Source organism: Cupressus sempervirens, chromosome 9 (genome assembly GCF_028749045.1).
Source record: "Cupressus sempervirens isolate cs-2001-9-10 chromosome 9, ASM2874904v1, whole genome shotgun sequence".
Classification (NCBI taxonomy): domain Eukaryota; kingdom Viridiplantae; phylum Streptophyta; class Pinopsida; order Cupressales; family Cupressaceae; genus Cupressus; species Cupressus sempervirens.
The window spans coordinates 258,765,980-258,782,978 of record NC_143126.1 but is presented as its reverse complement, the minus strand read 5'-3'; the positions used below and the strand labels follow the sequence as shown (position 1 = coordinate 258,782,978).

Below are 16,999 nucleotides of genomic sequence, written 5' to 3'. Positions count from 1 at the left end.
AAGTTATAATCCATTATCATCGGATTAGAGATTAATAACAGATTGAATACAAAACAGAATTTAAATATTGATTCATTAGTATGTTAGAGACACAAGTCACATCCCTTGGAAGTTGCCCATCCTTCCAATTATAGATATAAAAAGGTACTCCAAATCAGAGAGGGAGGTATCAGGGAGGAAAAGGAGATATATATTCAGAGAACTTGTACAGGGAGAAAGAAAAGGGCGTCCAAGTCAGCCATATCTGCAACCGATAAATGACAGGGGAATACACAGAGGTTTTTCCAACTATTGTACGCTTGAGTATCCAGAATATTAGGGAAATGAATCGCATAAGAAATTAGATTATTATTTCCAATCATTGAGAAGACAGCAAGCAATGGAGACGGGGAAACATATAGTTTAGACGTCAGATATATGATTACTTAGCCATCGTAGCCAGCAAAGAGCCAAGCAAGCATTGTCAGTAAATAAAATGCAAAGTACGTGAATTCCATTTAAAATAGAGGTAACTAGCAATACTGGATAAGCTGTAACGAGGCAATAATCTTAAGCCATTGCATTAGATAGAATGTCCTTCAAACTAGAAGAAGTAATGTTAAAGTGATCACCAAATCATGTGGAATTGGTGGAAGGAGTGAAAGGAAATAAACAAAACAAAGAAGTTGTGGATGACACAATGGAAAACAAAGTTATCATCCAATGTTTATAGAAGAGGATAGAGGATTAGTAAGGCATCAAAGTCTACAGGAAAACAAGGAATTCGATAAGATATATGATTCAAAATCAATACCAGCAGTGGAAAGTTTTATTACAAGAATCACATGTAATCTCCTGAATTGAGAAGTCTGCAGACATATGCATGTAGACAGGGACATCCAATCACCATTATGGATTAAAGAGTTATTATAACTACCACACTAGCCAGCGATTAATATAACGGGTGCAACATAGATATAACAATATGGAGAATCATTTGAATAAGATGAGAGCAGATACAAAGAAATCAAATATTGGAATATTTATATATTGAAACATATGAGCACATATGGACATATTTAATGCTCTAACAAAAAGGGATCATAGATGATTATTATAATTGGTACATATCCTCTAGAAAGTTACTACCAATCACGGTAGAAAACAAATGATAATATCTTCAATTAAGAGCACTAGTAAAATAGATTATATAGAGAGTGGATGGTAATCTTTTGATAGATTGCAATAACAGAAATATAAAGATGAACTCAGCCTTTTCTTAATTCAGAACAATATTAGTAGTCATTTCTAAGGGCACACTATTACCATGATTTGAAATTTTAGAGGAATGGGGCAGATTCCATAGTGGACATTACATATAAATGGAGAGAAGTGATATATAGCTTATAAGTACAAGGATCAAAATATTAAGTTTACAGAAGTTAAAAGATCTATATAAATATTATCAATCGACAAGATAAATGGAAACATATAGGTAATAATATAAGGACAAAGTCATAATTGAGAATTTTAAAGCAAATTAATTAAGTTCCAGTGGGGACATTATATAAATGCGCCCCCTCTGCTATCAGTCCAGACCTTAGGGAGATGTGGGAGTGGGTTAAGGCGAAGCTAGACAAGAAACTAAAAAGATGGAATAAGCATTACTTCACTATGGAAGGCACTATTTAGGTTTGTGAAAAGATTCTTTCTTCCTGCATTATATATTACTCCTCAGCTTAATATCAATTTAATTTCAGCCAAAATATGATCAAATATTTTTTGTGGTCTGATGGGAAGGGTGAGGAGAAAAACATGTTGTGAAGTGGGCTTGGGGTAGAATGAGCAAGTGTAAAGGTAGTCTGGTGATGAAAGATCTTGAAAACCAAGGAATTTCCCTAGCATCAAAATGGGTGTTTAAGGTCATGTAGGGGAATGAGTCTTAGAAAGTCTTGATAAGATAGACAATCTTTAAATCAATTCCCACCCAGGGGCATTCATGGACAAACCTACCCTTCATTGACTTTATTGTTGTGCGTTTTCTAGTTAAGCTTGTAGGATTTGCTATATTCAAGTCTATTTGGAAGGAATGAAATACAATCAAGAAGCATGTCACTCATAATGACATTGTTGACCCCAATAATAAAATACATGGAGAGTTCTATATGGTGGAACTTGAAACACAATGACAAACCTCTTGCTTTCATTCAAGGGTGCTTGGCTAAAGGCTAGGCCAACAAAGGAATTAGAATTCTCAAGGATATTGACCTTAATAAAAAAATGTGGAGAGACCTATATAGTGCAAGTTAAAATACAATGATAGACCTCTTGCTCTCTTTCAAGGACGCTTGGCTAAAGGTTGGGCCAACAAAGGAATCATAATTCTCAAGGATATCATCTTGGATGGTCACTTATTATGTGGAATTTTCTTTCTAAGGACTTAAATATACCCCCCATGCAATGGAGAACCTACGCTATGTTAAGATATGCTTGTAGTTCCTTGACTTTTTCCAAACCTTGTGATGGTATTGATGATAAACACACCTACTTCTTTTGCTTGATGGTTCTCCCCCACCAAGTATCAAAGGCAAGATTGTTTACTCTACCTTCGCTGATAACAATGATATCCTTACTCGCCTAGCCGCCTCTTGGAATTCTAGTCTTGAGTCAAATTGCCAGTCCCCTCTCAACAACATTTGGTCTAGACCTATTGAGCCGAGATAGAGATGTTTTCTTTGGAGCCTTTTATTGCTTAACATGTCTGTCTTTACTATTGATGGGGAGATTAATTTATGTCCTATTCGTAGATTGCCATAAATTATAATGCATATTATCTTTTACTATCTCTTTGCTAAGTATTGTGGAAACTATTTGGCCTTAATATTGTTACAATATTAGTCTTGGGGAGCTCATTTTGGGAAAAATCCAGTTCTTGAAGAACGATGTTAACTTGTTTTGGTCTATTCTAGCAAGCAAGATTCTTTGGTTGATTTAAAATTTCAGAATAATGAATTACTTAATGGATGTACTATATTGCTTATTGAGTCTCATAGGAGACTCATTGTAGATATTGCTTGGTAGGTAATTTTTACTATCGGAATTGCAAGGCATAAATTTGAAAGGCTACTTAGAGATGGACTGGAGAGTATACTAGTGAGTTGGACTAAAAGGACTACTGAGACAACACCTTTTGAAATCGAGTTGGAGAATGTTGGCTAAAAACTTTATAAGCCACTAAAGAAGTCACAGTGAGCACAAATTATGAAATTGTGACTTTAGACAACGTCTGATGAGATTCTTCTCTCCTCTCAGCTATAGGGGGAGGCTCCCTTCTTACAACAGATGGCTTTAACAAGAACTTAATTGAAATACAAAAAAAAGGTGGACAATTCCCTTAATTATTTCCTCTTTTTTTTAGAATGATTTTCATAAAATTACAACTTTTGAAATTAAAAAAGTGCCTTATTATTATGATAATACTGGTGACCCTGGAATTATTGTAAGAACAACACCAGGGGCAAAAGTTTACATTTTAATATTTTGTGAAGCAAATACAAGAACCCAAAGTCTCTTGCCCTTGTCTCCAATGAGGATTGAAGCAAAATAATCAATAAGGCACAAAGTCTCTTATCGGATATTCTCAAATTTAATAAAAACACTTACAAATGAAGCACAAAGTTCAGACTATGCACAATTGAAATCAAATCCTGGTTGAGCAAAGTTCAAAAACTTACAATCAATTCAAAAAAAAGTCCTCGCATGACAAGCGCCACTGGCACAAAGTCTCAAAACAACCTGCCTCTTTTATTGAAACCAATTCAGATTTACATCAAAGCTCAAAGTCCTATAATTCATATACAAATTCACAAAATTTTCTTGCCTTTCCAAAAAATGATTCTTTTTAATGATCTCACTCCTTTATGTAGGAAAAGATTGGAGAGAAAAGTGGAGAAAGAAGGAGAAAACCCCTTTAACCACCTTGACTTATTCTCTAAGTAAGTAATTAACTTTGACTTATTCAATACTACATGTCTTAAAGAACTTGCAACATGATCACATGTTATAGTTTTGCACGTGATACTATCACATGTAATCACATCTTATTTTTCCATTACATCTAACATGTCAAGTATAAGTCACAAATGCATAATGAAAATATTCTAAGTGTCTAACAAGACATGACCCCTATTATGTCATTCATTGTTGGTCTTCATGCTGCTACAAGGATGCTTTTTGATTGATGTGCTTAGATTTGGTGGAAGCATCTTGATTTGGAACAGGAACTTGCATCCTTGCCCTTTCTGCAGTTTAATGGTGGTTGTTTCTTGGAAAGCACATTTGTTTCTTTCCATCTTTGTCTTGAAAGCATTGTATGCTGACAACCATTCCATCTGTCATCACTTTCTTTATATGTTGTCGATCTTCAGTCACTCGAAAAAGTCATAACATGGTCTTTCAAGCTCAGACTTTGCATATCTAGAAGAGTTTTCGTATATGATATAAGTAGAAGGCCTTTGAGTAAAAAAGAAGCATTCTAGGTAAAACAAACTCTTCAAATGAGGGAAAAACAAATAAATGGAATTTTTTGGGAGCATTGCATATGGAAGATGGCTAGAAACTCTTGGGAAAGCGGATGAACATATGCTTATATGATCGAAAAACCCAAAAACAGGGTTTTGGAGGGTAAGAACATGTGTAGGCAGCAACCTTTATGCATAAAAAATGCATGGAAAATGGGCGGCATAACATTTGCTTATAATGAATTGTCATTTTTTCATCATAAGAAAGTGTGCAAACAACCACCACCATGAGTTTTAAGTCATAGTAGCGATCTAACAAGCATGGATAAAGGGCCTGTAAGCATGAAAGTGGGTTTGTTGGATGCAAAAGCATGGTGCAAAGTGAGCTTGCTTGTTTTGGTAATTTTATTAAAAAATGAGGTTTTTAATCTTGACTCCATATGCAAGCAAGATGAAACACTTGCATGTACAACTTAGAGGAATAAGATGGAAGATGAAAGGGGCACATATCGTATATAAAACAAATGCAAATCTGAAAGTGAAATGAATGGATTTGCACACAATGAAAGAACAAATATATATGCAACTTTCGCCTATGAAAATCACAAAAAAAGCTTACCCGTTTTCCACAAAAAGCAAAGGAGTGGTCTCTTCAAATCTCAATGCAAAATTCGAAAAAAAAAAGATTTTTGGATTTAGAAATTATTGAAGCAAAGAGACTTATATAGATTTCGAATCTGAACTCAATACTCTAAAAGTGAATGCATTTTAGAGTCAAGATTCTTTGATTGCCAAATGTGGGAAATTAAGAGGATTGAAATGCATAGAAATAGCAATTTGTATTTTGTAATTGCCGTAAAAAATGGCATCTAGGGAATTGAAAACAATTTGGAGAGAATGATAAACAAGCTGCAAATGAAAAGTAATGCCCAAGAGCTCACCTTTGATAGTAAATGTTTGGATTTGATGGAGAAAAATGGCTTAAAATGGGTCAATTTTGAGCAAAAGTGTTGCCGTAAATGGGCTGTTTAGAGAATTAAACCATATGTTTTTGCAATAAAAATTGCTGCCTTGAAATAGACAGTAAAAACACCCAAGTATAGAAAGAAAAACTTGGGTTTTGGAGACCAAAACGCATGCATATGTCAAAGGAAATCACCATCCAGCTTCAAAATGCATGTGGAATGAGCTAAAATGTGTTTCTACAATAAGAAAGCATGTACTTTCTTGCCCTAAATTGCCACTAATGTGCCTTTTAATACCCAAACAAAAGCAAAACTGAATAAAACCACTTAAGTGTCAATAACTTGTGTTATTGACTTCAAAATCGCCACTATGTGCATTTCATGACCAAAAAAAAGGCAAAATAAGCTAAAAGCGAGTTTTTTGATATCAAAAGCAGATGCTTTAGAGTAAAAAATCGCCAAGCTTAGTCAATTTTATTGACTTCTGTTACATCCCAATTTTTGCCCTAAAAAAACAATATTTAAAGGTAAACATAGCCGTTGAACCAAAATTAGTTTTTCATGTTCAAGTGAAATTCATTTATAAAAGCCATTGTTTTTATTTATTCATGTTCATGTGAAATTGAAGCAGTTATCATTAGCCGTTGCATCGATTTAAATTATCCTATGAAGTTGAATTAGTTAAATTTAGCTGTTGTGATCATGTGAAATTAAGTCAGTTAAATTTAACCGTTGCATAGTTATGATGAATCAGATAGTAATTATGATGAAATATCCTAACAATTTTTATCTAACAATTTATAAATCATGAATTGATGTTTTGGCGAGAATGTTGCTTTTTAAAGGTTGCAGGATGAAGATCCGAGAGAGAGGGGAAGCATTACGAAACGAGGTCATTGGAATGGGATGGACATAAGATTTAGTTATTAGGAATGGCAGGTTTGATCTAAAAATCGCCTTGGCAAGTTTATTAAGACTCGACAACAAATTTCTTAGTGGAATTCCGCATGAGCTTAAATTTAAAAAAAAAAGAAAATATAAATAATAACTATAAACAAAATTCTTACCTTAATTTAATTTAACAAATAATAATATTATCTTACGTTATCTTACTCTCTTAATTAAGATCATAAATATACAAACACAAGATGGCACCGTTACAATTTCTAATCCAATAAGCCACTTTGTATGTACATATTTATAAACTTATTAAAGACAATAAAATAATATTATTATTTGACTCTTCAATTTCTCTTCCCTCCTTTTCTTTTTTTCGTTTTCTTCCTTAGTCGTTTGATTTTTTTTTAAAATTCATCGGAGGAAGAAATTGTATTGTGGTCTTGTAACGGCAGGAAGCCGTAGGGACAAGCTCAGTTTTATTTATAGCGCTTGTTCTTGTCGTTTCTGAGATATGGAGAACCGACAATCTTCCTCACATTTACCCTCTGAGTAATACTGATTTTGTTTTGCTTAAGAGCCATCTATCATTGAATAGCTTTGCTGATATACTCTGCTATCCTCACACGCCCGTGGAGACCAGAGAAGGTCGTGTAAGTTCAGAACAACAATCACTGCAAGCTCTATGTCACGTAATACGACTAAGTGAATTTCCTTTAATTCCGTTTCTCAATTACATTTCTTTTCCATTGCTGAGTCGGCTTTCTTTTTGTCTTTTGTAATGATTCCAATACTGAGGAAACCGTATAACTCGTGTCTGTTTCTTGAGCAGTCGTGTGTGCATATAGTCTAAGTTTTGTCTTTTAAAAACCATGTGGATATAGCAGGTTAAGCTTAAAACAAATATAAATGTTTATTCAATCCCAGTCATATGTTTGGATACAATTTGCCAAATTTCTTTCTTTTGAATAAGTTTGTAGGTATAACTTAAGACTCTTCCTTTTAATCTCTGGATAAGTATCAAAATAACTGAGGTAGTATGAAGAAAAAAACCACCGGCTACTGCTAGAAAAGTGATAAGGTGCCAGCCTTATAGAGACGAGGGTAAAAGATCAGGCACCAGAGAGTCACCAGATGATGGCCCGGAATGTGGTAATAAGATGTTGATAAACCTGTAAAAATAATAATAAGAATATAGTCAGTGATTAAAAATTTACTCAATAAAATCTAATACAATTTGGCTCATGCGATTCCACTTTGAAAATTAATTGTCGAGTTGAGTGGTGGAGATTGGGTTATAAAAACCACCTTTGAAATCCCTGGCTAGGGCAATAATTAGGCAGATTTGCCAAAACAATATGATCGCGTTGATGTCCTGAAGCTTCAGTTATTCAACCGAATAGCTGTTGGGACCTCAACCCACCTGAGTACTCCGATGACTGGATCAAATGAACGTCCCAAGCCTGACCTCAGGGTAGGGAGGGCCATTCTATTTAATTAGAACCTGTGGGGATAAGTAAAAAGGTCCGCGGTTGGGAGGTTAAGCCTATGGTAATGCTTCTCCTCTCACCAAAGTCAGAGCTCGGACAATTAATTGGAAAGGTCTCCCAAGTTAATTAGTATGTATCTTTTTGCTTTAAAGTTAATATTCTTTTATTTTCAGCTGAAAAGATTTTCTTCGGAAAAGTTAGATGTTATCATGTTATATGCAACTTCTGTTCCAGAAATTTTAGGTCTAGAATTAAATTTCAGTTTTTAGTTGGATTCAGTTTTTCAGTAATTAGATTAAATTTAATTTTAGTAATTCGATTAGAATAATTTCAGAACTCAGTAGATTTATTTTCAACAATTAGTTTATATTTAATTTCAGCTGACTTTGTAATTTGATCAAATAGGATGTGAAATGGAAATATAATTAACAAATTACAAATCAGTTGGTTAAATGTTGAAAGTAGATGTAGAAAATCCAGCTGTTACAACTTCAAAGTTGCCACCATGTGCATTTCATGACCAAACACAAGGAAAAATAAGATAAAAGCAAGTTTTTTGATGTCTAAAGCATATGCTTTAGATTAAAAAATCACCATGCTTAGTCATTTTAGCGAAAACATCTCTTTTGGAGAAGTAATAATGGGTTTTTCAATATCAATAACACATGTTTTGACTTTTAAAACATCAAATGCATATAACATATGTGTCATGGACTTTTAACATCCCCACTTAAATGCTTTTAAGTCACAAGTCAAAATACACAATAAAGGTATTTAAAATGCATAGGCATGTGTTATTGGGTTCAGATTCCCACTATAAGCCTTTAGTGATAGATTTTTTAGTATAGCAATACTTTATAATGTATTTGCATATTGAAATCCCTTTTGTACGTGTTAAGCGAGATTTTTTTAAATTTAAAATATGTAGTTGCATTAAAAAACCCCACTTATATGCATTTAGGACTTAGATTTTATAGGTAGTGTGTTTTTATGAGGTGATTTGCATCGATTGATATGCATGAGTAATAAAAACCCCACTTTATTGCATTTAAAGTGTCTCATGCAATTGTTTTTAATAGATAACTATAGTTTTTAATAAAGTAAAATGAAAATACACTAAAAAAGTCCATTTTTATTAAAGCATTAAAAACTATGGTTGAATCAATTCAGAATGAGTTGAAATTTGAAAATGAAGCTCAAAATCTGCCTTATATATCAATACCTTTGGAAAATTGTTAAAGAAATGTGCTGGTAGCCTGAAAAACCCCACTTTTTTCTTCTAAAATTTAGCTAGACGACTTTGTTTGAGAATTAATATAACTTGAAACAAGTGAGATTCCATGGGCTATTAACTTGAGGGAAAAACAAGATAAAAAACTACTCACAAGAAAGGTAAAAACAAAGAATAAACTTGAAGTTGCTAAAAAATGAGAAGAAAAACTTTGATAAGCATATTTATGGATTAACTTGATTGAAACCTTCAAAGACTATCACACAAACAAGATTATGTAAAGTACAATTCAAGGATAATTAACTGTCTTAATGACACCTTATCAATGCGTTGAAACGTAGAGGATAAACCTACGGATTCATGAGAAAATTGCATAGGGTTGCCTCAATTTTGTGATGTTAAAATTAAGGACAATATAGAATTTTATAGCAGCACTTGAAGCCTAAAGGAGAAGAGAACATGAAAATTTTGTAAAACTTGCTTTTGTTGTACCCAAGCCAGTAATACCACTCGATGTAGTTGTCCATGATGGAGTTGCAATCCTGAAACCAATTATTACTAATTTTGCTGTCTTTAGACCCCTGCCATTAAGTTTGGCTTGGGACAAGTAATGCTTGGAGAATAAATTTCAAATATAACAATAACAAGTCTAAATATGCTATTCTACCCTCTATCTTAACCCCAATTCTTAAAGACATCTCCAGATCAAGATTAGTAACCCTCTTAAGGATCTTTGGGCCTTGAACGATATATCATCAATTCTAATACCATCATTGGTTACCTCTATGTCTTTTTTGGAGTGCTCTCTCTAAGGTACTTCTCGGAGGAGGTAACCTCTATTTAGGGCTCTGAATACATGCATATGTCGACATCAACATAAAATTTTGGCTATTATATCGATCTCGAGCATGTCAGTTAGATGGAGATTATATCAATCTTACATACCAACATTGTAGAAATGATACCAGTCTCAGGCATGTCGGTTAGATGTAGATTAATAATCTTCACATATTAGCATTATAGAAATTCGCTAGTCTTATGTATATTGGTAAGATGGAGATTACACCAATCTCACATATTTGCCTTATAGCTATTATAACCATCTAGGCGGTGTCAGCTAGATGGGGAGTTACATCGATCTCTGATACCAACACGAAAGATGTTTGAGATCGCTCTCTTCCCTTCATAAGGGACTGTCTTGATCTCTTCATGAAATAAATATTTTAATAACAATAACATCATTTATACATATTATACATTTCAAGTCTCACATTTTTACATTTTATATGAGTAAATGAATACACACCCACATCATTTATAATCACATATATTATGCAATTATAATATCTCATTTAATATTTGTTTACATAGAAATAAAGAATTACGAAAGTAACACTACCAATATAACATACCTTATATACACACACCTTTATGATGCCTTTACCACCTTTTAGAGTTGCCTTGCGTCTCACGTTAAATATATGCCAATAGATATGCAATTATATCTCTTTGTTTTATTATTATATTTTCTCCTTTTGATACCATTCTCCTTTTCTTTTCTTATTCAATGTTGATTTATAAATCTTGTTTTATTTGTCATGTATATCCTTCTGGAAAATCACAACCTTTCATAATCATAATCTTTGAAAAGTCACAACACTTCATAGTTATAATTCTTTCAAAATGTCACAACACTTAATAATTACAACCTTTTCAAAGAGTTAGAACCATGCATATTTACAACCCTTTTGAAGAATCACATCCTTTTATCATTGTAACTCTTTGAAAATGCCACTTTCTTGTTTTCTTCCAATTCCTTTCCGCTTTCATTAATCCTTTTAATTATTTTCTTCTCGTCTTATTTCTTCTTCTTTAAAATGAACTTTCCTCCCTATTATATTTGATTTTGAAGGAATCACAACTCTTTGTAACATATCTTTTGACTTTTCATTAGATTTAGTTAATTTATCTTATTCTATATTATATTGTTTACTTATTTATTTTGTGTTTATTATCATTTGTAATTAAATCCTATTTAGAAAGGTAACATACTTTCTACAATTTTCTCTCTTCTATTTAATTTTATTTATTTATTTATTGAATTATTCATTATAATATTATTCTTATTTAATTGTTTAAAATCATATACTAAATATTATCTTTTTGATAATAGATTATATATATTTAATTATTATTTTTTAGTTTTATATTATAATATGATTTTATGATGATTATTTGTTTAATAATATTGTATTATCAAATTATTATTAAAATTCTCTCTTAAAATGAGGACATGACAGATGGGTGTTTTCCATGGGCAGCATGGATCAAGCGGAGGTAGATTACGACATATATGATGTGACTTCAGTTATTCTTTAATATAGTTTGATAGTTCTCTCATTGTGCATGGTTATTACATATGTCTACCATACATGATTCTGTCTGTAGCTTTGATGCCTTTGGGTTATTTTGTACTAGATTGATCAGATGGATACTAGTGAATGTATCTAAAAATGTAATAGGGTCTGTTATGATATAACTGCCTTGGTAAAACTTTCTATTATGCTCATATTATATCTAATACAAAATAATATTTATTGTTGCTTTACATTAATTTGATTTGGATGTATAGTAACATATGGTTAAAGCATTGAAAATTGACAGCCTCCTAATTGGGGACTTTGCAAAAATAAGAAAGAGGATTTGAGAGTTCATTGGCTCGTGTGCTTATCTTTCTCTATTCGGAGTTTGGAACTTCTTGTTGGAGAGAACTCTCATATTAAAATTCTAATGGAATCAATTTCAGTAGTGAGAGATCTACCCTAGGTTATTGCATGTGGAATCACACAGGTTGTACAGAGGGATTCGATTGTTGAAGATTTGAATATTTGTGAAGTTTGCAAGCAAGACATATTTGCAAAAATACTTATAGGGAAGATGACAAATGCCATATTTAATGGCTATAAGGAAATGACAGGAGCAACAATATGGGACGATTACTAGTGCTGTCTATTTCGAGTTCGATGCTAGGAAAGGGATGGTTGCATTGGTGGGGAATTTGGTCTTGATTGGACATGGAACTTATCCATTGCTTAGTGTGAAGTTAGAGCAAGTCAGACAGTTTATTATGGCTATCATTTTTAGAGAAATTCACCTTGTTTCTAAGCGACAACTCATCTACTGTTGGGTGTTGAGATTGTGGTTTCTGGGTGGTTCATTGTATGGTGCTAGGCAATTAAATATTCGAAAATAGGTGTTCCTTCTTGGGACAGATTTGGATGTCTCCATTGTAACATACTGTTTATTGGTATATGAGAAGCATCTGGGAGGTTTGCAATAGAGCCAAGGCAAAGGTTAGGCTGGTTGTTAGGTGAGAATTCGATTCAAAGAGTCATCACAGCTGTAACAAGGGCATTTGCAAGAAGATTTGTAATATCACTCAGAGAGAGTCCCAAAAACTATTTAAATAAAACACATAATATATTTTTCTTGATTTGGAAGTTTTGCCACTAAATTTTATCAAATCTTTACTTCTAGATATTGTAAAAGTTGCATTATTGAGTTGTGCACTTGTAGAAAAGAAGTATATAATTTTAATATCATTCTAATGCTTTCACTGTATGGGTTTGTTTCTATGGAAAGTACAAATCATAGTAACGAGAATCGCTTGAAAATTGCGTGAATCGGCGATTCAGCAATAAGATTCAAGGTGGGCAATTTTTTTGGAGTCGGGAATTGCCATACCCAATTTTATAGGGTGACTCGCATGAATCATTGGTATCAGTGATTCATCCAAAAAATTGCATGAATCGGCTGTAAAAATCGCCAAGAAATCGCCTGCGGCCAGAAAAGTATGGAGTTGTAAATTTAAAAAAAATAACTTGCTTTTTTTACTTTCTTTTTGACCTATTCTCTTTGTTATAACCCTAAAGGGCCTTCTATTTGTTAAACATGAGTAGAAGAGAGGAAAAGTGAGAGAGAAGAAGAGAAAAGAAACGCCATAGGTTTCTAACCGGCAAGAAGGAAGAGCACCAAAGAGATCAGCAGTCCATTTGGGGAGGCCATCAATTGCATTGGGAGCATTAAGGCGCCAATATCAACACTCCTCAACTCATTTGCAAGAGGTAAGTGCTCATTTTTGCTTTTTTGCATGTTCGTGTATTATGCATTTTTTGTTAAATTTTTAGTGTATTATGCATTTAAATTTTTTTTTTTATAGTTTTCAAGATTTTTAGTTTAGATTTTGAATGTTCTTTATTTTTACTAAGTTGCAAACTAGGGTTTGTTGTCTTGTAGCTTTTATTAGCTTCAAACTTTGATATTTTACATAAATTTTTTTATTGCAGCAGCCTTTGCTTTCATTTTTCGCAAATTCGCAATGGGTAAAAAAGATGAATGTTGGAAATATAACGAAGAGTTTCCTGGAAGAATCAAATATCAAACAAAATGTATGTTTTGTAAAGAAAACATAACTTCTGGAGGTATTTATAGATTGAAATACCATATTGCTACTATACGTGGACACGATGTTACAATGTGCACTCACCAAACTCCTGAGGCAAAGCACACTTGCTTAATGGCATTAGAAAAAATTGAAAAAGACAAAGCGAATAGGAAAATGGAGCTTGAAGGGTTAAGGGGTATTGGCTCCCATGTTCCCGCATCCGCAGCCGCATCAACATCTACATTTGCATCAGCTTCCGCATCCGTAGGTTGTGTTGGAGAGGTTCTTCTAGGGCTCCTTTTTATCCTAGTTCTTCTGCTTGTGCTAGTGCTAGTGCTAGTCGGTCACATACTAAGATAGAGTCCCACACCAACCTATTGCAGCCTAGAGTACGGAAAAACAAAATGGATAGTTACTTTGTGCCCCGCACTACTCCTGGTTCCCAACCCACGCTTGAGGGCATGGGTTTGAACAAGGAGATTCATGATGCTGCCAGAAAGGAGATATGCAAATTTTGGTACTTTTGCAACATTCCATTTATTGCAGCCAGGTAATTGATTCTTTTTTTTCTTTAAAGTTAAAATTAAAAGTAAAAGTAAAACTTTAATTATATCTACTTGTTTTATAATTTGAGTCTTTGAGTCTGTGACAGGGCTCCTTATTGGCAGAACATGATAGACGCAGTTGTTATTTGTGGTCCGGGGTTTAAAGCCCCAACTGAGGTTGAGTTAAGCGGATACCTCTTGGATGAGATGGTAGAGGACATGAGGGTTGAGCTCGAGGAGAACCGAAAGGAGTGGATTGCAAAGGGTTGCACCATCATGACTGATGGTTGGACAGATAGGAGGAATAGAACACTCCTCAATTTTCTTGTACCCTGTGGAGGTGATTGATCATTCTACTTTCCTACATACATAATTGTAAATTTTGATTTGTTGAATGCTAATTTGTTGATGATCCATTTAATATTATAATTCGTTGTTTTGTTACTTGTAGGATATACCATGTTCATCAAATCCATTGATGCTTCCGCACATGTAAAAAATGCCACATCCTTATGTGAGGCTATTGAAGAAGTCATAGTAGAGGTGGGCGAACAAAATGTGATCTAGGTGCTGACAGATAATGCAACAAGTTATGTTGTTGTAGGTAAACTTTTAACTTTTCAAGTTTTGAAAAAAAATTTATTTGAATTTTGAAATTTGAATTTCTAATTGACTTGAAATTGTTGTAGGTAAACTTTTGATGGAGAGGCACCCCACCATATTTTGGTCCCCTTGTGCGGCACACTGCATTGACCTCATGTTGGAGGAAATTGGCAAACTTGAGTTTGTCAAGTCACGTGTGCAAAGGGCAAAAACATATGTAAATTCATTTATAATCATTCATTTGTCCTTAGCACAGTGAGGAAGTACACAGAAGGCAAGGAGTTAGCTCGCCCAGGTATCACGAGGTTTGCTTCGAATTTCATCACCCTGCAGTCCTTGTTGATATTAAGGGATGAATTGAGGAGCATGTTTGTTGGGCGGGAGTGGATTTCCTCTTCCTATGCTACGACCACTGCAGGGATAGATGTGGCGGATTGCATATTTGATGAGGATGGTTTTTGGAAACCCGCTAGAGAAATCCTTAAGGTAAATTTATTGCAATTTAACATTTAGTATTTTACTTTTACTTTAAGTTATATTATTTTATATTTAAGTTTTGACTCAAATTTTTGGTTTTACTTTATATGTAGTTCACTGAGCCCCTTGTAGCTTTGCTACGAATTGCTGATGGGGAGAAGCCCTGTATGGGCTACATTTATGAGGGCATGGATAGGGCCAGGGAGGCCATCAGAGCCCAATATGCAGGAGTGCAGGAGAGGTATGGTCCTATTTGGGACATCATCGATAGGAGATGGCAGAATCAGCTCCATCGACCCATCCATGCAGCAACTTACTATCTGAATCCAACATTTCGTTTCCATCTCGAGTTCAAGGCGGATGCGAAGGTTCTCACTGGCTTATATACAGCGATTCAGAGGTTGAGTAGCGATGAAGATAGCGCTGCTGCGATTGTTGAGCTAGACTAGTTCAACAATAAAGAGGGGCCACTTTTCTCTGGCAAGATGGCCATTAATGCTCAGACAACACTACAGCCAGGTAAAAATTAAATAATATATTCAGTGTTAATGAATCTAGATTCTAAACCTAAAGTTGATTATGTAATTTTAGAGTTAACTTGTAATTTGTAAATGAGACTAATTGTTTTTATTTTCCCTAATTTCAGATAGATGGTGGCAAATGTTCGGGGCCACAACCCCAGGACTTCAAAAAATTGCCATTCGTATTCTGAGTCAGCCAAGCAGTGCTTCTAGATGTGAGCGCAGTTGGTCCATGTTCGAGCACATCCATTCGAAGAGGAGAAACAGGTTGACAGTGCAGAGGTTGAATGATCTTGTCTTTGTTCATTATAACCTCCGTCTTAGGATCAGACAGATTTTGGGCATTGACTCCTCTTCGATCATTCTGGAGATTGATCCAGAATCAAAGGGGCTCACAGAGGTTGTGGATCCAGTCTTCACTGAGGAAGATTGTGCGTGGGTTGACCAGGTGGATATAGAGGCTGAGGCAGCTAGAGCATGTTCTTCAGGCATTGGTAGACGCACACGTGCATGCACAGACACAAGCCCTAGCGACGTTCGTGAGCCCATCTTACATGCGGGAGATATGGCTCGGCAGTCCTCTAGGACCTACATTAGACGCCTTGCTACTAGGCAAACTGGATACTCTGAGGCTGAGGCTGAGGCTGTAGCCGAGCTTAAGGATGATGATGATTATGAGCCTGAGGCTTGAGTTGGAGCCTTGTTTTTATATTTTGTTTACAAATATTGATATTGAATCATTGATAGACATATGTTTCAAAGTTTCATGGATCTTCATCTTAGATTCTTACATACATTTATGATTTGATGTCTTATGGATCATCTTACATACATTCTATGATTTAAATCATTATGATCATTTGATTTCTATTTACTTCAGCTAGTCTACAATTTACATTTTAGATAACATAGTTACGTATGTGATGGATTTTATGTTCCAAAATTCCATGTTTATGTATGTTAAGTTTCAATTTCTATTTGATGATGTTATAGTGTGTTTAAATTATATTCAATAAAGGGTGCATAAAATAAGTTTTAAATTGTTAAAATCTTTAAATTTAAAGGGTTTTTTCAAATTTGCTGATTCATCACCGATTCATTGCCTATTCACGATTCGATTCGGCCTTGCCTTCACGTTACGTTGGTACAAATAGAGGAAAATCTTCTAGTGTGTACAATGGACAATGTTGGAATTATTATTAAATGAGTTATTAATCATTTAATTTAATCTGTGGAACCTGTCCCATATTCATTGTACAAAAAATCACCATCCTTAATAAATAATGTTTTTTCTGCTATAGCATACGATGCACATGGGGCTTGACTT

General features: G+C 34.1%; 4 protein-coding genes across 5 annotated transcripts in view; all 4 read left to right on the top strand.

The window, feature by feature from the left end:
• Positions 1–16,999, top strand: part of LOC149538429 (auxin response factor 12-like) — a 230,903-nt gene that overhangs the window by 68,698 nt on the left and 145,206 nt on the right. The gene's annotated exons all lie outside the window — the stretch shown is intronic.
• LOC149538433 (uncharacterized) lies at positions 14,063–14,891 on the top strand. The gene is made up of 3 exons (XM_089799764.1): positions 14,063–14,411; positions 14,523–14,675; positions 14,761–14,891. The coding sequence occupies exons 1-2, from the start codon at positions 14,198–14,200 to the stop codon at positions 14,636–14,638; spliced, it is 330 nt and encodes a 109-aa protein (XP_089655890.1). The 5' UTR covers positions 14,063–14,197; the 3' UTR covers positions 14,639–14,675; positions 14,761–14,891.
• LOC149538432 (uncharacterized) lies at positions 14,896–15,600 on the top strand. The gene is made up of 2 exons (XM_089799763.1): positions 14,896–15,160; positions 15,265–15,600. The coding sequence occupies exons 1-2, from the start codon at positions 15,041–15,043 to the stop codon at positions 15,598–15,600; spliced, it is 456 nt and encodes a 151-aa protein (XP_089655889.1). The 5' UTR covers positions 14,896–15,040.
• Positions 15,533–16,542, top strand: LOC149538431 (uncharacterized). Its single transcript, XM_089799762.1, has 2 exons — positions 15,533–15,670; positions 15,798–16,542. The coding sequence occupies exons 1-2, from the start codon at positions 15,637–15,639 to the stop codon at positions 16,361–16,363; spliced, it is 600 nt and encodes a 199-aa protein (XP_089655888.1). The 5' UTR covers positions 15,533–15,636; the 3' UTR covers positions 16,364–16,542.